Source organism: Bos grunniens, chromosome 21 (assembly GCF_055505025.1).
Source record: "Bos grunniens cultivar Pamir isolate PY7600 chromosome 21, Bosgru_T2T1.0, whole genome shotgun sequence".
NCBI classification, from domain to species: Eukaryota; Metazoa; Chordata; class Mammalia; order Artiodactyla; family Bovidae; genus Bos; species Bos grunniens.
The window spans coordinates 41,269,775-41,290,457 of record NC_141185.1 but is presented as its reverse complement, the minus strand read 5'-3'; the positions used below and the strand labels follow the sequence as shown (position 1 = coordinate 41,290,457).

The window sequence follows — 20,683 nt, the reverse complement described above, 5'->3', positions numbered from 1 at the left end:
CACAACCACGTGTAGAGGGCACACTCATGTGATAGTGTACACCAGACACGTGAACTAACTCTCAAGAGTGGACTTGTGAACACACGTTCACATATTTGAAAGCCTACAACTTGAAGGTTCGCACGTAGGGTTTACTGTATCAGAGTAGCGAGCAAGTGGAAGTTACCAAGTGTGCCTGGCGTTCCACACTTGGGGCCACGGTGTGATTTGGTGCAAAGAGCCTGAACACAGATGTCAAGAGGCCTGGGTCCCAGTTCTAGTTCCACAGAGTACAGCCTGGGGGACCCTGTGAGTGACAGGAACTCCGTTGTGCCTGTTTGGGCACCTGATGGGTGTGAGTGTTTCCAGCATGACGTGGCACACCGTGGGTTCCCCTGGACGCTCGGCCGCTTTTCACCTTGTCCCACAAGTGCACATGCTGACCGCAGCCTTTGGGAACTGGCCCACGTGCCCCAGGGGAGGCTTCTACCCAGAGGACACAGGTGGAGACCTGCCTGGTGCCTGTGGGGAGAGTTAACCTGCCTGTGAGAGTAGAGAGCTGGGGGGCTTGGGAACACCAGAATCTGGGGTGGGGTGGGGTGGGGATAGTGCCAAGGCCCTGCTCGCTAGGTTACCATCCAGTCCATTCTTTCAAGCTTGCAGCTCAGCAGATCCATTCCATATCCGTTCTTCTTCTTAAGCAACATTTTTTTCATACAAAAGAAGCAAAAATTTGCTCACAGCTTGATTCTGAAACTGCTGGGAAGACATAACCCACAGCTTGCCTTCCCAGCTCTGAGTGACTGTATGAGCTCGGGGTGTGCTGGGGCTGAGCCTTGAGCAAAGGTCCTACATTTCTTGGCTTTCTCTGGAGCCCACCCAGCACACCAACTCCACCAGCTCACTTCCATGGAATCCCAGCTTTGAGTTTCTCCTTTCCCTAAACCTGAAAGTCGGAGCCAGGGCGCGATCAAAGAGACCCAGCCGTGTTTGGTTGGTGTGTTTGCCAAGTCATGCGGAATAAAGCTGCAGGGCTGGGTAAGTTATGCAGCTGGAACCTGCTCCATGCTCACGCTGACCTAATGGAGAAGAGGCAGAGTCTGTGAGGAGGCAGGGGTGAGAGGGAACCCGGGCCTGCAGACCCCAGAACCCTGCTGCCTTCAGGCCCAAGGACTCTGTGTGCGGTGAGCGTGGAGCAGAGTGTCTGCGGGTGTAACCTGATCCTGGAAGCTCCCAGTCCCCTGCCCTGTGGTGTCGGGGGATCATGGCCCCTGTGTTGCAGGCCGGGGAGGTTCCAGGTCATGATGGTGCAGATGGTGAGCGGAGATGTCCGCAGTGGGCATCCCTGGACCTGTCGTGTGTTTCTTTTCTTTGTCAAGCTCAGTGATTCTTTGGCCTGCTGTTCTGTCTGCCTTACCAAGCTGTGGTGCTCTCTCATTTTTAAGGAAATTGCAAGTCTTTTTTTTTTTTTCTTAAGATTTAAAAAGAATCTTTATTTGGCTGCCCCTGGTCTTAGTTGTGGCATGTGGAATCTTTAGTTGTGGCATGTGGGATCCAGTTCTCTGACCAGGGATCTAAACAGCACACCCTCCACTGGGAGCATGGAGTCTTAGCCATGGGGCCACCAGGCACATCCCTGTGGCGTTCCCTTGGATAGAAAGGAAGGGACCAAAGAAAGCCCAGGGAAGTCGTTCTTTCTGGACTTTACGCTTTGCTCTGTCCATCTCGCACCACACCCTCTATGTCCTCTCAGGTTTGCTCAGCCCGGCTGCCTAGGGACCTTGCTTCTGGCCCAGTGGGGAGGTCCTGCCCTATGTCAGCTCCCTGGATCTCCTGGAAGCTGAAGGTGTGTCTGGCGCACAGCTGCCCTGTCGTACAGGTTGTTGAGCTGGTCCTCGTGGAGAGGAGGAGAGGGGGCCAGTCAGGCTCAAGAGGACATGGGAAGGCTGCTGCTTTCTCTCCACCTCCAGGTCATGTGTAAATCCCAGCTTTCCAGTGGCAACTGAAAAAATGCACACCTGGTGAGTTGAGAGTTAGGTTTTATTCAGTGGACACACTGAGGGCTAAAGCCTGAGGAACTGCCTCTCAGATACCTCTGAGGGACACCTCCAAAGAGGCAAGCAGGGAGCCAGGGCATTTTAGAGCTTTTGCAACAAAATCCAGGTAGTCCAAATATCAAAAAATTAGTATTAATTAAAGAAAACCAGTCATTTCAAGTTAAGGAACTTGGCGTGTTTTTGTGTGTGGGAAGAGACAGGCCCTGGGCTCCCTGAAGGTGCTCCTCTGACACAGGCGCCCACCAGCCGAGGCCAGCGCCCTGCTCCTCTTCATCCTGCAGCCCTCCAGGGTGCATGCTTGTGTGGGAGGGTGGGGGCGCTGCAGCAGCTGAGGGCGCCATGGGCAACTGTTCTCTCCATCCTGAGCTCCTGCAGCGCTCTGGTCCAGCTGACTCCATGGTGGCAGCATCCTTTGTTTACTGATACGGAGGTGAGGTCTTAGTTCACGCCAGCACCTAGCTACCTGGAGGGGCAGGTAACATACCTGGAGTGCACCAGAGGTTTGCCCAGGGAGAGGGTGCACACCCTTCCCAGCCCTACAAGGCCCATGGGGAGGAGCTCCTCAGCCTAGAACCTGCAACTTTGCAGGGAACACACAGCCAGCTCGGTATCTGTTGCCCCCTGCCTGCCCAGCCTCCCCTACCCCCCGTGATTGCCTCTCCCGGTAAAGCCCCAGCCCATAGACTTTGCCACAGACTCTGGCTTTCTAGAGAACATGGCCTCAGCACAAGGTCATTGGCAGATTGGGTGTGTGCTCCAGTGGTCCCTGTGAAGTGCTGGGAGGGTGGTCATCATGGGCATCCTCAGGACTGGTCTAGTGTGATGCCGGTGCGCTGAGAAAGAGCGGAATGCTCTCTCTCCTCTCCAGCACCTGCAATGTGGCTAACATGCAGTTGTTGGGTGGGGGAGTGAGTGAAGGTGCCTGTGGCTATAAACCTTGTTTAAATCAAAAGCCCATATAATTTGAATCATCTGTTTTAAGCCATGCATACTCATCTGTTCATTTCAGTCGCTCAGTCACAGTCGTATCTGACTCTTTGTGACCCCATGGCTTCCCTGTCCTTCACCAACTCCTGGAGCTTGCTCAAACTCATGTCCATCGAGTCAGTGATGCCATCCAACCATCTCATCCTCTGTCGTTCCCTTCTCCTCCTGCCTTCAATCTTTCCTAGCATCAGAGTCTTCTCCAGTGAGTCAGTTTTTTGCATCAGGTGGCCAAAGTATTAGAGCTTGAGCTTCAGCATCCGTCCTTCCAATGAAGATTCAGGACTAATTTCCTTTAGGATTGGCTGGTTTGATCTCCTTGCAGTCCAAAGGACTCTCAAGAGTCTTCTCTAGCACCACAGTTCAAAAGCACCAATGATTCAGCATTCAGCTATCTTTATGGTCCAATTCTCACATCTGTACATGACTACTGGAAAAACCATAGCTTTGACCAGATGGACATTTGTCAGCAAAGTAGTATTTCTGCTTTTTGCTATGCTGTCTAGGTTGGTATTTCTTCCAAGGAGCAAGCGTCTTTTAATTTCATGGCTGCAGTCACCATCTGCAGTGATTTTGGAGCCCAAGAAAATAAAGTCTGACACTGTTTCCATTGTTTCCCCATCTATTTGCAATGCAGTGATAGGACCGGATGCCATGATCTTCAGTTTTTGAATGTTGAGTTTTAAGCCAGCTTTTTCAGTCTCCTCTTCACTTTCTGCCATAAGGGTGGTATCATCTGCATATCTGAGGTTATACTTATAACCCATATAATAATCAGTTAAAAGAGGAAGAAATTAGTCTCTCCCATGTGACTGTTCTTTCCCTTTTTTCATCATAAAAAGTTCCATGGTTTCTTGATTTCAGTTCAGTAACTTTCATACATTTCTTTCTTACTGAGAGCATAGCTGTTCTCACTCTCTTGTTGGTTTTATTGACTGTTGAATTGACATCTGCTTTGAGCTAATCTTCACTTCGAGAAGAAGAATGGAGCTTTTGCAATCAGGGTTTGATGGCCCGATTTATCTTGTACTGGCAGCTAGAAAGAAAGTCAGGTTTCCAGCAATGCCTTCTGTGCTGGCTTCCAGGTTTGTCACTAACACTCCTTTTCTGGGAGATTGCTCCTGCTGCCTGGAGAGAACTCAGCACGTCGGGAGGCCACACACACCGATGTCCAGAAGCCCCACTTTAACCCCATTAGCTTTGAGAGTACTTGGTGGGTCTCAGAGGGTCTCTGCCTCCCTTCAGCTGTTTCAGGGGCCCATTGTAGACATTGTTCCCCTGAGTCTCCTAGTTCAGGAGGGAGAGGGAGGGCGACACTCTGCTTGTCCAAGTTGTGCAAGCTTGTGCACGTTCTCAAGTCATGGCTTCATTCATCATTCTGTGTCTCCTGGTCTCGGGTGGAACAAAGAGATGAGATTTTTCTTGAATACTTCGTTTTTACAAATAATACACTAGACATTGATGAAAATGAACAATGAAACATATGGGAAGAGGAAGAGCTCTCCTGGAAACCCCATCCCCAGGTTCCCCACCATCGCATCAGCCACAGAGGTGCTGCCACCCTGGTCAGCATTCTGGCAGCCAGATCCCCTCCCCCCAGCCCCCCACCCTCAAGTGCACTTAATGTTTGAAACCCTTAACCTTATCCTTTTTCAGAAACACGTCATGTTCAATATGTCCATATTTCCACTTAGTGTTTTTTGGACTTAACATTTTACAGCGTTTTCTAACCGTGCTGCATGTCTAACTTTGTATTTCCTTTTGTTACTTGCACATCTGTGTAGGCAGCATTTTATATATATTTTTAGTACCTTGCCAAGTAGAAGTATCATCACTTATTTAGAAAATTTAGTCACTCAGTCTTGTCCAACCCTTTGCGACCCCACAGACTGTAGCCTACCAGGCTCCTCCGTCCATGGGATTTTCCAGGCAAGAGTACTGGAGTGGGTTGCCATTTCCTTCTCTAGAGGATCTTCCCGACCCAGGGATCGAACCTGGGTCTCCCACATTGTAGGCAGACGCTTTATTGTCTGAGCCACTAGGGAAGTCATTTATTTAAGCATCCCATTATTGTAGGTGCTTCATGTAAAATACAGATGTAATAACCCTTTCTGGGTCATAGCTCCTATAAATATTTTTGTGATCTGTTATTTTACTTAAATAGTCTTAAGACTTATATATAGCCTTAAGATAATCCTAAATTTCTTTTCTAGAGTTTTGCTCATTCTCTTTTTATTCCCACTTTGTGATTTGATTTTCTTCATAGTATGATTTGAGGTTTTGTTATTGTTTTTTTTTTTTTAGTATAAGGTAAACATCTTTCATAAATTGCTAATGAATTACCCCCAACAAAGACAAAATTGTAATGTTAGGAAATGTTGTGGGCTTCTGTGTCTGGCACCAGAAAGACCAAGAACAGAACAACTAGCGAAACAACTAGAATACACAAAACAAGCTGTGAAGTCCAGCTGTGTTGATAGTTCCAATTAAGGTAAATAGACAGACTGCTTCATTTAGAAGACAAAGATTGTCAGATTAGATTTTTGAGTGTGTTTGCTATTGCATCTGCCCCACTCTGCCTTGAGGCTGGCTTGTGCAAAGACCCTCTGCCCATGGCTTGTGGTGGAGTTCAGCCAAGAGAACTTCAGCAGAATAGAAGGAGGAAAGTGGTACTTCTGTGTGAGTTATTTATCCCTCCAGCATCCCTTGGGGTCACGCCCTCCCTTCCCCTTGCCTGTAGGCTATAGTACACCTGTGGGCTTAGCACCACTTCTGTTTCTAGCCCTGGGGAACCCCGTCATCCCTTGCCTCTGCTCATTGTTGTTAAGCCGCTTCAATCGTGTCCGACTCTGGGACCCCATGGACTGTAGCCTGCCAGGCTGCTCTGTCCATGGGATTCTCCAGGCAAGAATACTGAAATGGGTAGCCATTTCCTTCTGCAGGGGATTTTCCCAGCCCCAGGGATCGAACCCACATCTCTTGCGTCTCCTGCATTGGCAGGCAGATTCTTTACCACTGAACCACCTAGGAAGCCATTGGATTATCTGAGTTTAATTATGCTATCTGCTTCATGCTGCGCCTGACTGAGAGAGCTATATGTAAGAACAATATCTAAACTACAAGAAAACTGCAAAGTTAAGAATCAGTGGATGGTAAAAGGTAGCCCAAGAAAATGTTAACCAAAGAAACCGATGTAGTTCCGTTAACATTGGAGAAACAAACGTTAAGGTGGAAAGCCTTCCTGAAGCTGGAAGGAGGATCACAGATGTTGATAAAAGATTTGGTTCAGTCCTGATGTGGCCTCGAAATATATAAAGCAAAAATTTGTTAAAACTCCAAAGAGAAAAAGACTAACACACAAGGTGGGAGGTTTAGTGTACCTCAAGTACATTTGATAGGCAAAACAGCAAGTCAGTAGGGAGAGAATTCTGAACATCACAGTTGAAAATTAGGTCCAACCAGTGGACCTACACACAATGACCGAAGAACACACTCACCTTTCCAGCGCAAGGTGGATTGTTTATGAGAATTGGGCACATCGTGGGCCATTTGGCAAGCTTCAGGCTATTTCCAAGGACTGGTAGTATATAAACCCTGTCCTCTGAGAGTACACGTAAGAAATCAAAACTTAAGAGGTTACTAGAAAAAGCCTATACATTTGATAGTGGAGCAACACTACTAAATGACTCGTGCCAAAGGAAAATACCATAATTTAAAATAGGAGATCGTTGGAACTGGATGATTATAAAAATACTGCCAATCCAAACAGGTAGTGCGGGTTAAATAGAGGTGACAGAGGGAGGCCTAGCCCCGAGTGAAGGAAAAAAACAAGCTGCTCTTCCCCATGCTCTCCCTGTGGATCCGGATTTTACGTGTGACCATCTTCCTTCTGCCTGAAGAGCTGCTTCTCCATTTCTTAGCCTGCTGGCCATGACTCTTCCCTGCTTGGGTTTATCTCAAAATATCTTTATTTCAGCCCATCTTTTGGTTTGTTTTTAAGGATAGGTTTACTTATTGACACGCTGATTTTGACTCTGCTGACAGGAATGAAGGCGAGGGTGCCATGGCTCCACCTATTTCTCAACAGTTATTTTCACTGGATCCTGGGTCAGCCCTGTTTCTTTTTTATTATTTCAGCACTTTAAAAATCGTACATTTTCTTCCCGTCTCCACTGTTTCTGATGCGAAGTGCTTGCATTTACTATGAAAACAAGCATTGTTTACATCTGAGCTAGCTGGCATGCTATGATAACATTTCCGTTCTCGTTTTGTTCTGGCTAGCAAGTTTGCTGAATACGAAATCAATAAACAAAAAGTGTGTTTTCACATTCCAGCATGCAGAACCTCTAACCATTCTTAGTGCCTCACTGATAAATAGAAAAGGACCCCCACACATGTGAGAAGTTTATGCAACATCAAAACAGACACAGACCTTATAGAAAACAAACCCCGGGGGAAAGAAGCAACTCAGGCAGCAAAAGCAAACAAGAGCAGGACCAGAAAATTTCAAGAAAACTGCAGCTGGTGTTGTAAAATAGAAACATGGAGTAGGGAAAAACCCACTTCTTCCTCCCTTCTGTGTTTCTCTCTCTGCCTCTGTTGTTCACTCAGAGGTCTTCACTTCAGGTCCCAAATGTGTGGGGTTTTCCCCAGGACAGGCAATTCTCTGCAGCTTCACCTGGGTGTTCTACAATGTAACTCCTTTCTGGCACCACCTGCCACGGAACAGCATCAGCCCTGCAGACTGAGGGTTCAGTCCCACAAGACTATCTGCCCCCTCTTCCCCACCCCACTGTACTTGGTACACCAGTTGTAAGCCTGGGTTATCACCTGTGCTTTTGACCGACTGCCTGTAGATCTGAAGACCCCCTCCTTGAGTTCAGTTCAGTCAGTTCAGTCATTCAGTAGTGTCCAACTCTTTGTGGCCCTGTGGACTACAGCACACCAGGCTTTCCTGTCCTTCACCAACTCATGAGCTTGCTCAAACTTATGTCCATCGAGTCAGTGATGCCATCCAACCATCTCTTCTCTGTCATCCTCTTCTCCTCCTGCTTTCAATCTTTTCCAGCATCAGGGTCTTTTCCAGTGAGTCAGTTCTTTGCGTCAGGTGGCCAAAGTATTAGAGCTTAAGCTTCAGCATCAGTTCTTCCAGTGAATATTCAGGACTTGGATTTCTTTGGAAGGAATGATGTTAAAGCTGAAACTCCAGTACTTTGGCCACCTCATGCGAAGAGTTGACTCATTGGAAAAGACTCTGATGCTGGGAGGGATTGGGGTCAGGAGGAGAAGGGGACGACAGAGGATGAGATGGCTGGCTGACATCACTGACTCGATGGACATGGGTCTGAGTGAACTCCGGGAGTTGGTGATGGACAGGGAGGCCTGGAGTGCTGTGATTCATGGGGTCACAAAGAGTCGGACACAACTGAGTGACTGAACTGAACTAAACTGAACTGAACTGAATTTCCTTTAGGATTGACTGATTTGATCTCCCTGCAGTCCAAAGGACTCTCAAGAGTCTTATCCAGCAGCACAGTTCAAAAGCATCAATTCTTTGGCACTCAGCCTTCTTTATGGTCCAACTCTCACATCCATACATGACTACTGGAAAAACCATAGCTTTGATTAGACGGACCTTTGTCAGCAAAGTAATGTCTCTGCATTTTAAAATGCTATCTAGGTTTGTCATAGCTTTTCTTCCAAGGAGCAAGCGTCTTTTAATTTCATGGCTGCAGTCACCATCTGCAGTGATTTTGGAGCCCAAGAAAATAAAGTCTGTCACTGTTTCCATTGTTTTCCCATCTATTTGCCATGAAGTGATGGGACTGGATGCCATGATCTTAGTTTTCTGAATGTTGAGTTTTAAGCCAGCTTTTTCGCTCTCATCTTTCAGCTTCATCAAGAGGTACTTTAGTTCCTCTTCGCTTTCTGCCATAAGAGTGTGAGGATGGCGGAGATTTAGTAAATTCTTTGTTGTTCATAACTTTGCTTATGGCTGAAGAAAAGCCAGGAATTCAAAAGGATTGGTTCAGAGCCCTTAATCTAACAAAATCTTGCCCCCACATCTAGCTTGTTTGGATTAGCGCTTAATTCAAAATGCTGGAAAAGAAAAGCGATACCATTGGTGGTACTTTCCCATTGGCAAACTCTGCCTTAGTCTTGCCTTAATTCTTGTTCTCTCTTTGAATAGGAATAACCCTGTTTGTTTATTAGGAGCTCAGTTCATTGAGAGGAAATGCACTGAAGACAGTGAATGAAGACAAGGCCATTTGTCGGCAGCCTCGGGCATCAGCTTGGATTATCCTCTCCTCTCCCAGCAGTGCTGCCCAAGCATTTGAGCAGGCAAATGTGCCCTTCCTTCTTCTAGGGGCTCAGGAATCTGATGAAGAGACAGCCAAGGCATTGGGATCAGGGCATCTTTTAAGAACCCTTTCCTGGAAACTAAGGAGTGAATGGTACTGGTTGGGTTTTTGTAAGCACACCTTGTGCAGATTTGACCAATAAGCAGTACATTCTTGTTAAAAGGTCCTACTGCTCTGGATGAAGGTCCTGTTGAGTGTCGGCTGGCTGGGTCTCTGGTCTAACCCTGGATGGAGTCCTGTGGAGTATGGACTGGGTCTTTGTTGCCCTGGATGCAGTTCTGTGGAGTGTGGACTGGGTCTCTGCTCTAAACCTGGATGGAGTCCTATGGATTGTGGGCTGGGTCTCTGCTCTAAACCTGGATGGAGTCCTATGGAATGTGGGCTGGGTCTCTGCTCTAAACCTGGATGGAGTCCTATGGAGTGTGGGCTGGGTCTCTGCTCTAAACCTGGATGGAGTCTTATGGAGTGTGGGCTGGGTCTCTGCTCTAAACCTGGATGGAGTCCTATGGAGTGTGGGCTGGGTCTCTGCTCTAAACCTGGATGGAGTCCTATGGAGTGTGGGCTGGATCTCTGCTCTAAACCTGGATGGAGTCCTATGGAGTGTGGGCTGGGTCTCTGCTCTAAACCTGGATGGAGTCCTGTGGAGTGTGGGCTGGGTCTCTGCTATAAACCTGGATGGTGGGTCTTCTGCTTCCTGCTTGGTTTTTCCCTCTGCGTCTCCTCTCCTCACAGCAAGGGCGGACTCTGGGCATGGTAAGAGTGCTGGGAGCTGGCACGGCTATGGGCTACATCCTCAGGGTTGTTGATGGGTGTGGAGTCGGGGGAGGGGGCTCAGGGACCACCCTGCAGCTGAGAGCACAGAGCTGCACTTCCACATGAGTCACTTTTCTGAATCTCTACCATCGTTAAAGTCATTTCATTCCCCAGGCCGATCTGTGAAGTAGGTGTTGTTAATGTGATCCCACTTCACAGATGAGGACGCTGAAGAACAGGGAGAGTGAGTACTTTGCCTGAGGCCTCACAGCTAGCAGGTGGCCGAATCAGGATTCAAAGCCGGGTCCTTGCTCTGCCAGCCTCGCCTGGCGCCTCCTCCTGTGACCCAGGCTATAGGCTGTCTGTGACTGCAGACATTCGAAAACAACTTCGATGCCTGTCAAGGGCATTGTTAGTAAGTGATGCCACATCTCTCTGAGGCAGTGATGGAAAGATCAGCAGGATGTGTTTTAATGGAAAATCCCAAGTGCAGAATATGCTGCCAGGTGTGTTGATAAAAGGGACGGGGCAGAATATGTATTCATGTTTGCTTGGATAAGAATAAAACACCTCCAGAAGGATGCTCAAGAAACAGGTAGCCGAGTAGCCGTGGACAGAGATGGTGGCTCGGGCAGGCAGGTTGGGGGGACTTCCACTCTGCTCCCTCTGTACTTGTAGATTTTGAGCCTTCACATTTATTTCAGAAATGTAAATCAAAAGCACTGGGCCTCAGCTTTTTCACGTTTGCTTCCTTGACTGTATAACCAGTTTGTTTCTTTGTTGTTGTTCAGTCACTAAGTCATGTTCGACTCTTTTTGACCCCGTGGACTGCAGCATGCCAGGCTTCCCTGTCCTTCACCATCTCCTGGAGCTTGCTCAAATTCATATCCAAGGAGTCGGTGATGCCATTCAACCATCTCATCCTCTGTCGTCCCCTTCTCCTCCTGCCTTCAATCTTTCCCAGCATCAGGGTCTTTTCCAGTGAGTTGGCTCTTCACGTCGGGTGGCCAGAGTGTTGGAGCTTCAGCTTCAGCATCAGTCCTTCCAATGAATATTCAGGGTTGATTTCCTTTAGGATTCACTGGTTTGATCTCGTTTAAAAAAAAAATTATTTATTTGGCTGCACCTGGTCTTAGTTGCGGCACACAGGATCTTTAGTTATGGCATATAGGATTTAGTTCCCCGACCAGGGATCAAACCTGGGCCCCCTTCAGGGGGAGCAGAGAGTGTGGAGTCCTAGCCACTAGACCACCAGGGAAGTCCCTGTTTATAGATTTTTAAACTAAACTTAATGATTTAATATTTATATATATGAAAGGTAATATATGCCATGTTTGTTTGTTTGTTTTTAAATCAAACCATCCACAAGGGAAAACAATAAAAATGAAGCCTCTCTTCCATTCCTGAACCCCAGCCTCCCCTCTCGGCCTCCCTTCCAGGCCTCCCTGCAAGACAGGTCCTCCTGCTGGTTTCTTGGAATTATTTTTCTTGTCAGCTTTATCGAGATATAATTGGCATGTGGCCCTGAGAAGCATAAGGTTACAGCACAGTGACTTATGCATAGGGAGAAGTGATTGCTGCAGTCAGTCTCCCTAATGTCCTACCCATCATGTCCTACAGACACACAAGGAAGGAAAGAAGCTGGTTTCTCCTCTTGACAAGAACTCTTAGGAGCTGTTCCCATGGTTTTTTGGTATTGGTTCTGCTCTCCCCGCTCACACACAGGCTGTTCTGATCCCAAGCTTGGAGCAGCCTCCCTTCTCTTGTTTGTCCTACCAAACCTCTGCCTAAAATAAGCATCTAACTTTAGTGACAAGGCCTTTGGTGGGGTTTCTAGAGACATAATACAAAGTTGAAATAAATCTCAACTCTGATTACAGCTCGTAGAGCCCTCGTTGCTGCCTGTGGTCATATACTCCCCTATGCAGTCACTATGCAGTGTTCCTCACTCAGCACCTCACAAAGCCCAGAGCTTTGTGGTTGCGAGGTGTAGCTGTCATTTGATCCCTGGGGCTTGAGAATGCATGGTGCTTCCTAGCCTGGCTGTGTTTGCTGCACCTGGGCCCACATGAAGCATTTCCCTGTCAGTGTCACTTGCTGTGTTGGGGACTTGGCCACGGAAAGAGCCACACCCTCTGGAGACATGTCCCAGGGGACAGTCAGCCCAGGACAGGTCCCTTACCTGCTTTAATCCTGGTCGGGCCGGGAGGGCCTGAGCCTGACTTGGGGGCTTTGGTGGCTGCAGCTCTCAGGGGCTGGGACCTTATCTGGCCAGGATGCTGGGTAAAAGAAACCAGTCCTGATCTGTCCCCCGCTGCATGACAGAACCAGTTCCTGTGGAGTCAGCCCTCTTCTCAATAAATCCTGTGCAGCTGGGGTGACCGGAGCCCGTTAGCGCGAGCCGAGGCTTGTCCTTAGGCCAATCACACTGGCCCTCGGCCCCTCACCTGCACGATGATGACGTCAGTGACCCTCCCGACACAGTCCCATGGCCCCGAATGTTGGCCACACATGTTGAGAGAGGGAGGCAGCCTGCAGTCGTGTCTACCCCCGCCCTTGTGGGCTGTATTACATCAGTGATCCCACCTGCACGGTGCAGGCCAGGTTCCCCTTCTCCTCACACCTGATCATATCCAGCTACCTGAGCCTCGTTCTCTCATAGAGGCAGCAGGGTGGTCCCTGCTGCTCCCTGTCCCCCTCCCTACACATGCAGACCAGCGAGGGTACCAGTCATCTTTCTGTTTCCAAGACCCGCCATCCTGTGACCCAGGGTGGAGACCCTAGCTAGTATGTCGGAACACACGGGACGAGGCTGAGGGCCCGCCTGACCCAGATCCATCCCCTGGATTTTCCCAGACAGGGAGGGAGCTACCCATTGTTGGGGTGGGAGTCGTTTGGTGGGGAGGGGCTGCACCACCACCCAAGGAGGGAGAGGTGGCTGGGCATGGGGTGACAAGCGGAGGATGGCACTGGGCTGGGAGCCCTGCTGTCAGAGGAGGGCTGGGAACCTGAGCCGGCTGCGCTAGGCACTTCTGGGGAGTGGAGGCCCCTGGCCGGAGCACGTCCTGGGCCTCCTGAGGGCTGTCTGGACTCTGGGTGAGTCTGGATCCTGTGCCTTCCAGGGAAGCTGAGGGAGTGGACCCTCATCCTGTACGGCACCGCCGAGCACCCCTACACCACCTTCAGCACCCACCAGTCCCGCTCTCGGATGCTGGAGCTCTCCGCCTCAGAGCTGGAGCCCCTGAGGACTGCTGTGTCACCATCCCAGGCTGAGGTTCCAGAGGACGAAGAGGACTACACAGGTACTGAGCCTGCGGCCGGAGGACACGCCTGCTTGTCCACTCCCCGGCGGCAGGCGGGTTAGGGCTGCTGGTCTCCTCTCGCTTGGGAGTCGTAGTAATGGTGGTCGTTTGCACTCACAGCTCCTTCCTCCCCTGGCTCTCCTAGTCTTTTACAGACCAGTAAGTATGCTGCAAACCAGTAAGTACTCTACAACCTTTCTAGGACGGGAATACAGGTTCCCTGTCCCCCACCAGAACATGGACCTGCCCCCGGCTAGTGGCACTCCTCTGGGGCACCCCCTTTCCTTCAGGGGACCCGGCTCCCGGCTCAGCCTCCAGACCCTCTCTCTCATCTGTCTGTTCTCTGTCCTCGTGGCCAGGATGTGGGAAGGCCGGGGGCACTGACAGGAGCCAGGATGTGTGGGCATGGCCAGGGGGAGTGACTGGCGTGGAGACTGTGGAGGACCAGGGGATAGGGTGGGGGGACTGGAGGAGGACGCGTGACAGGGTCAAGGCCTGATGTCGGGGGAACACTCACAAGCAGCAGGGGTGCCTCCTTGCCAGTGGTCTTCCTGCAGCACCCCCATGGGCAGCCCTGGCTCAGCCTGCAATGCTCCGTGCCAGGGGCCTGGCAGCCTAGGCAGCCATGGACGCTCCCGGCACTGGGCCAGGCATGATCTTGTGGGCATACCTGGCCGAAAGCTTTCCTTTGCCTCAGAACCACCCCAGTGATTGTGAAATGTGGAATCTTTCTGGTTGGGCGTATTTTCCTTGGCTAAATATTTCAGCTGCTTGATAAATGATGAGTGAGATCTAAGAATATTGATGCTTTGAGTTATCTAATAGCTTCTGGGAAAAAAAAAATGGAGAATTCCACAAATAAAGATCAAGCATAAATTATGGGTGATTCAATTTTAAATTTCTCCTACCATGCCTTTAAAATGGAGCATTGAATTATGTATGGACTAATCTGCTCTGTTTCCCCCTGTGATTTATAAACAGTGGCAAGATTCAGTAATTATTAATAAAGGACTGATTCCCTCCCCGCTAAAATCTGCTATGGCTCTAACCTCACACTGTCCTGGAATGTCACTCTAATTCTTATGCAGCCCAGGCCACTTAGGAGCCCGACCACGGGGATTAGAGGGGTCTCTGAGGGACTGAGGGGTGTTCCTGACCCTCAGGGAGATTCCCTGGGGTCTTGGGCAAGTACGGCGGGCACACCAGTAACAGCAGAAGAACAGGAAAGGGGCCAGGGCAGGAGGGGCATGGAAGGAGGGGTGAGGACTTGGGGGATGGGGGCCTTTCCTGGGTGCCTGGGGATCCCCTCTGTCACAGACAGACAAGCCCGGGTACAGAAGCTGAGGGAGGAGAGGGACCGAGTGGGGAAGACTGTGAGGTGCAGCTGTGACTGTGGACTTTGTGGAGTTTCTCACACAGCTGAGGGGTGAGCTTGAGAGGTGGCCGAGAACTGGGGAGCCTTCTCAGATGCTAAGCTGGTCATGCCGATGGTGCCTGGGGGGCACTGGGCCCTGTTCATTCCTGGTTCTGGCAGCGGGGGCACTGGGCAGTGCTGTGATGGGGGGTGGACAGGTGCCGGGCCAGCCCTCCTGGAGCCAAGAAGTAAATAAAGGGGGGGAGGTAAGTAGGGGGACAGAGAGGAGGTCCAGCCGCCTGCGGGCAGTAAGGGTCTCTGCAGACGGATCCGCCGGTGCTCACCTCAAGCCTCATGGTGACATGGAGGCTAGGCTTCTGGGTGGTGAGAAGGGCAAGGACTGTGAGACTCACTGAATATACCTGGTCCTTCAGGCCTAAGCCCGTAAGGACAGAGCCATTGAGAACCCCCAGCTGCTTTCTAATGTTTGCTCACGTATGATTTTATCCTGGATTCACTGCACACAGGAGTCGGGAAAGAGTGTTTAAATAAGCCAGTGTCAGTCCAGCACCTGCAGAGGGGTGTCAACTTAAAAAATAGTCTCAACCAAGAAGGTGAGTTATGTTTTATTCGAGGGAAGCTTTTAGGACTTAAGCCTGGGAGGCAGCATCTCAAGTGACCCTGAGATAACTGCTCTGAGGAGGTGAGAGGGGTAGGAGCCAGGTTATATAGAAGTTTGCAACTAAGGGCAGGCAGTCTGAACATCAAAAATATTTTTGTGAGTTAAAGAAAACCAGATATCCCAAGTCAAGGAAGTTAGCACTTTTCTGTATGAATGAAAATGAATGTGAAAGCGTTAGTTGCTCAGTCATGTCTGACTCTTCAAAACCCTATGGACTATAGCCCTCCAGGCTCCTCTGTCCCTGGGATTCTCTAGGCAAGAATACTGGAGAGGGTTGCCATTCTCTTCTCCAGGGGATCTTCCTGACTCAGGGATTGAATCCAGGTCCCCTGTGTCTCCTGCACTGCAGGCAGATTCTTTACTGTGTGAACCACCAGGTGAGCCCAGACTCTCGCATCTGCCTTTTGTGTATGGGACGATACAGGAGTCTGTGCTCGCTGAAATCTCTCCTTCCACGTGCACCTCAGCTGTCTGGGGTCTCTGTCCTGTGCAGTCACATCCTGAGTTCCTCAGGGCTCCCTGTAGGGAGTGGCTGCAGCCCTATGGCTGCCAGATGGCCCAGGTTCTCCTCCTTCCTGGCTGCCCTGGAAGGCCAGAGTCACTGATGCCTGTGACCTCCTTGTGTACTGATAGCGCAGGAAACGCTCCATTTTCTCAGGGGGTGGCCGCCATCCTGCTGGCTGCAGAGCTGGGGGGAGAGTGTCATGCTGCCCTGTGGCTGAAGCCCTGGGAGGTGAGACAGAAAGTGAGGGGTCTCTGAGGAACGTTCAGGCTCCTGGATAGAAGAGGGAAAGGGGGCATAAGCACACCCACCCAGAAGATGGGTATAGCTGAGCCAAAGGGAACCCAGGTGCATCTGAGGAACAGTGGGGGTGGGACCAGGCAGCCCAGCTGGCAGACAGAGTTCAGGAATGATTCCTGGTAGGGATGACCCTCCTGTTGGGCTATTCAGGGTGATCCAGGAAGAGATTTGCACAAGGAGGGGGCTCACAGATGCAGACCGGAGGACCCTGCTTGGGAGGGTCTCACCGCGCTCCCTGGCACAAGGCTATCCACCCCCTGCCCCTGTGCGGGACTGGACTTGCCATCCCTGGGTGCCCTATCAGGCTTCTGCAACCCCCACCTAGCGTGGGGCTCCCCACTGGGTCCCTGACTAATCTCTCACCAGCAGAGAGGCCCCAGGGAGAGGGGACTGAGTGCACCAGGCCTCCCCCAAGGCTTCCCCATTCTGGGACATCTGAGGACATTCTGTGTGTGGACAGGAGGATGCCGGGCTGCCCCAGTATCCCAGTGCCTTGCTCTTTCGTCCCTTCTCTCACCCTCAGCCATTCAGCAGGTATTTACTGAACACCTGCTTTGAGCCATCCTAACACCTTTCAGGCGCCAGAAAGTTGGCATCCAACATGGTTACTAGACCAGGTCCTGCCCTGTGGAGCTCCATCTCCCAGGCTGGGAAAGAGTGGGGAGTGTGGGCTATCTCCTCCCATCCCTACACTTCTCCTTAGGGTTAAGAAAGTTATTCTCAACTTCTCACAGGAGATTCTCCTGCCTTGGGGGGAGGTGACCCCAGGCCACAGGTTGTCAGGCCACTGCAGGGAGGGCTGGATGCCACAAAAGGATGAGCAGACAAGAGCCAGCTCAAATGCAAATTGACGCCCAAATCCAACAGCTTCCTGTAGCTGAGGGAGGGATAGGGGAGCCTCATGCCCCCAGACCCTGAGGAGCCGTCTAGCTCACCCCCAGGGATGAGCACAGCTTTGAAAGGGGTTCCCGGTGGGACCCACAGTGAAAACTTTGGAAGTGCTGACAACGGTAAACCTTGGGGGAGGAAAGCCAAATACAGCGAGTCTAACACTAGGAAGGTCTGGAGGCCCTTTAAAGAGGAATGAAGGGGACTTTGTGCCCTCAGCAAAGACCCATTGTGGCTGCACAGAGTAAGCCCTTGTGTCTTTCCCTTCTGGCTGTGAAATGCTGGTGACCGGCTAGTCACCTCCTCTTTGCTTCTGAACTTACTCCCCACCCTCTCCGACAACTGAAACCTTGTAGAAGTTGGTTGTTTTCTCTTCCAGGGACTCAAAAGCCTTCAAATGCCCCACCAGGCCCCTCCCGACATGGGGAGGCTTTCTGGAGCCACTTCCCAGTGGAGACGATGGGGGAGGTGGGGAGGAGACGGGAGGAGGGGTTCCACCATAGCTCAGCCCAGTGGCCAGGTGAGGAGGACCCCTGTGGAGGGGCCCCCAGTGCTAGGGCCAGAACCAAAGAGCTGGTCTCTTTCCCAAAGCACAGGTGGAGGGGAGACCAGGTCAGGCCCTGTGGGGTTGCCCCAGTTCCAGCAACACACAAGCTCTCAGAGTTAGAATTTGGGGATGGAGAGAAGGTGGGGGTGCCACCTCTGAGGTCAAGATGGGAGAGCCAAGCAGGCCTCAGCCCAGATCCACTCAGGCCATGGAGACCTGCCCAGCTCCATCACTGCGTGAGGCAGCATGGTGCACCCCTCTTCTTTCCTTCATTCCTCATCAGAAAGTGGCTGCCTGGTCACAGCTGTCCCGCATGACTCTGCACTGCCCTTCATGGTGGAGATGGGGGTGGTGACTGGTGCCCATGTGACTCTGCACTGCCCTTCATGGTGGAGATGAGGGTGGTGATTGGTCCCCATGTGACTCTGCACTGCCCTTCATGGTGGAGATGGGGGTGGTGACTGGTGCCCATGTGGCCCTGCCCATGTGGTCCTTCATGGTGGAGATGGGGGTGGTGGCCAGCCCAGCATCATGACCTTGCCGCAGGAAGGATACTAGAATGTCACAGTCCTGGATCCCTGCCCACCGCTCTCCTGCTTGTCCTCAGGCAGCCCCCATCTCAGGTCATCAAACCCTCTGTTCTCAGCTGAGGCGGGTCCCCTACAGGATGGGTGTGTTGGCCCAGCAGGGGCCTGTGGGACCCAGACGCAGGTTTCTTGGGGGTTCAACATGACTGAGACAGCATCTCTGTGGGTGAAAGGAAACGGTTGTTTCTTTAAGGTGTGTGCCATCCGGAGTGTGGGGACAAAGGCTGTGATGGCCCCGGTGCAGACCAGTGCTTGAACTGCGTCCACTTCAGCCTGGGGAGTGTCAAGACCAGCAGGTAAAGGGCTAGGCTGCAGCTGTGTGTCTGGCTCCTACATAGGGATTAGTGACACCACCTGGAAGGGAAAGGTCACATATAGGGTCACAGCCATACACCCTGGAGGGAAGTCACTTTGAGGGTCACAGCCACATACCCTGAAGGGAGGTCACCTGGAGGGTCACTGCTTGAAAAGTTTATGCTTCGCAGCCTTCTGTTCTCATCACGTGAATAGCTCGTGACTGAGACAGAACTCAGAGGCCATGGGTGGCATTGTGCTATGTTCATAAGCTTTTTCTCTCCATTGTGTTAAACAAAAGTGGGTCGTACTGAGCATGGCATTCGCTTGGAAACTGCAAACAAACATCATCTCTGGGGCCAGTACTGCTGTAAACATCAGCAAAGTCTGCCAAGAATGAGGGGTCCCCACCCCTGCGTGCCCAGGCAGGGGTGCAGCCCCCCTGGGGTGCACTCACGGCCAGGGCTCTGGCAGGGGCGCTGCTGAGCCCTCATGGTGACCTTGGAGACCCACTTGCTGCCTATCAGGGGGCTTCTGCTGGCGCTGGGAGTTCTGCCCAAGGAAGCCACGTGCCCTTCAAGTGCCCCCACCCCTTGGGGAAGCCTTGAGAGGGAAGGGCTCTGGGCTTCCCATGCAAGCCTTCCCCACTCAACTGCATCAGGAACCTCCAGGGGCAGCTGAGGGGTCCCCCTGCCCGCCCTGGCCCACCCCTCCCTGTGCCCCTGTGCAGGTGGGGACTGGGCCCAGCGATATGGTCTTCTCCGTGTCTGCCCCCACAGGAAGTGTGTGAGTGCGTGCCCTCTGGGCTACTTTGGGGACACCGCAGCCCGCCGCTGCCGCCGGTGCCACAAGGGGTGCGAGACTTGCTCTGGCCGGGGCTCCACGCAGTGCCTGACCTGCCGCCGTGGCTTCTACCACCATCAGGAGGTGAACTCCTGTGTGACCCTCTGTCCCGCCGGATTTTATGCTGACGAAAGTAAGTGCGTGTGTTCCTGGGCCTGGACCCTGACCCTTCAGAGCAGGGTCCCCTCTCCTGAGGGAACTGTCCACTCGAGGCTGGGGTCCCCTCCTGGGAAAGCTGTCCCCTCGGGGCTGGGGTTCCCTGTCCTGAGAAAACTGTCCCCTGGGGTCCCCTCTCCTGTGAGAACTGCCCACTTGGGGCTAGGGTCCCCTCCTGGGAGAGCTATCCACTTGGGGCTGGCTCCCCTCTCCTGAGAGAACTGTCCCCTTGGGGCTGGCTCTCCTCTTCTGGGAGAACTGTCCCCTCAGCTCCCTTCTCCTGAGAGAGCTGTCCCCTCAGGGCTGGCTCTTCTCTTCTGGGAGAACTGTCCCCTTGGCTCCCTTCTCCTGAGAGAATTGTCCCCTCAGGGCTGGCTCTCCTCTTCTGGGAGAACTGTCCCCTCAGGTCCACTCCCCTCTTCTGGGAAAACTGCCCTGGCCCTCTGCTTCCTGTGTGCAAGGACCCTTCACAGGAGGGAGTGGGAAGGAAGGGGGAAGTCACAGCCCTCGGACCCTGGTAGTGGACAGCAGTTCACTCGGAGCCTGGCCAAGATGGTTCAATGTGACGCAGAGATGGAGCCCCTGGAGCCAGGCCTGTCATGCGTGTGCGGGTCAGTGTCCACTGTGGAGGTTGAACAAGAGGTGACTTGAGTCGGGGGCCTTTAGGCTCACTAATTTCAGACACCCGGATGGAAAGGCCTCTGAGGACCCTACCACTTGTCCTGGAGCCGTGGGTATGAGCGTGGGGGCTGGGGGGCTGCGGGGCTGGGGATCACAGACCCCACCATCACCCCCACCACCATCCCCATCCCCATCAGTGGCTCACGGCTTTGGTGGTTTCACCGCTGTGCTGAAGTTGTGGTTGCAGACAGGGAGGTTTTGGGCCTCCGTGAATGAGGAGAGCCTGCTGTTGGGTGTGACTTGGCTCAGGAAGACGGCGTGGGGGACGGGGGGGCGGGGGGGCAAGGTTGGGCCATGCACCTCACAGTGACCAGGCTCCCATGAGCTAGGCGACCCTGCCCTCACCCTGCCAAGGGGAGGAAGCTGAGCAAGGCAAGAGGGCCCAGCTGCAATGACCCAGAAGGGCGTGAGC

The 20,683-nt window shown here is 52.0% G+C and overlaps 1 protein-coding gene across 8 annotated transcripts in view; it reads left to right on the top strand.

Annotated features, from left to right (window-relative positions):
- The window catches only part of PCSK6 (proprotein convertase subtilisin/kexin type 6), a 169,813-nt gene that overhangs the window by 136,972 nt on the left and 12,158 nt on the right, over positions 1–20,683 (top strand). For 5 of the 8 annotated variants that reach the window (XM_086364084.1, XM_086364082.1, XM_086364086.1 and 2 more), the window contains 4 exons: positions 13,258–13,437; positions 13,558–13,596; positions 18,491–18,593; positions 19,371–19,567. In XM_086364084.1, coding sequence (XP_086220210.1) covers positions 13,258–13,437; positions 13,558–13,596; positions 18,491–18,593; positions 19,371–19,567 — 519 coding nt within the window. The remainder of the gene's footprint in view (positions 1–13,257; positions 13,438–13,557; positions 13,597–18,490; positions 18,594–19,370; positions 19,568–20,683) is intronic. The other 3 variants (XM_086364083.1, XM_086364081.1, XM_086364087.1) reach the window with 1 other exon arrangement.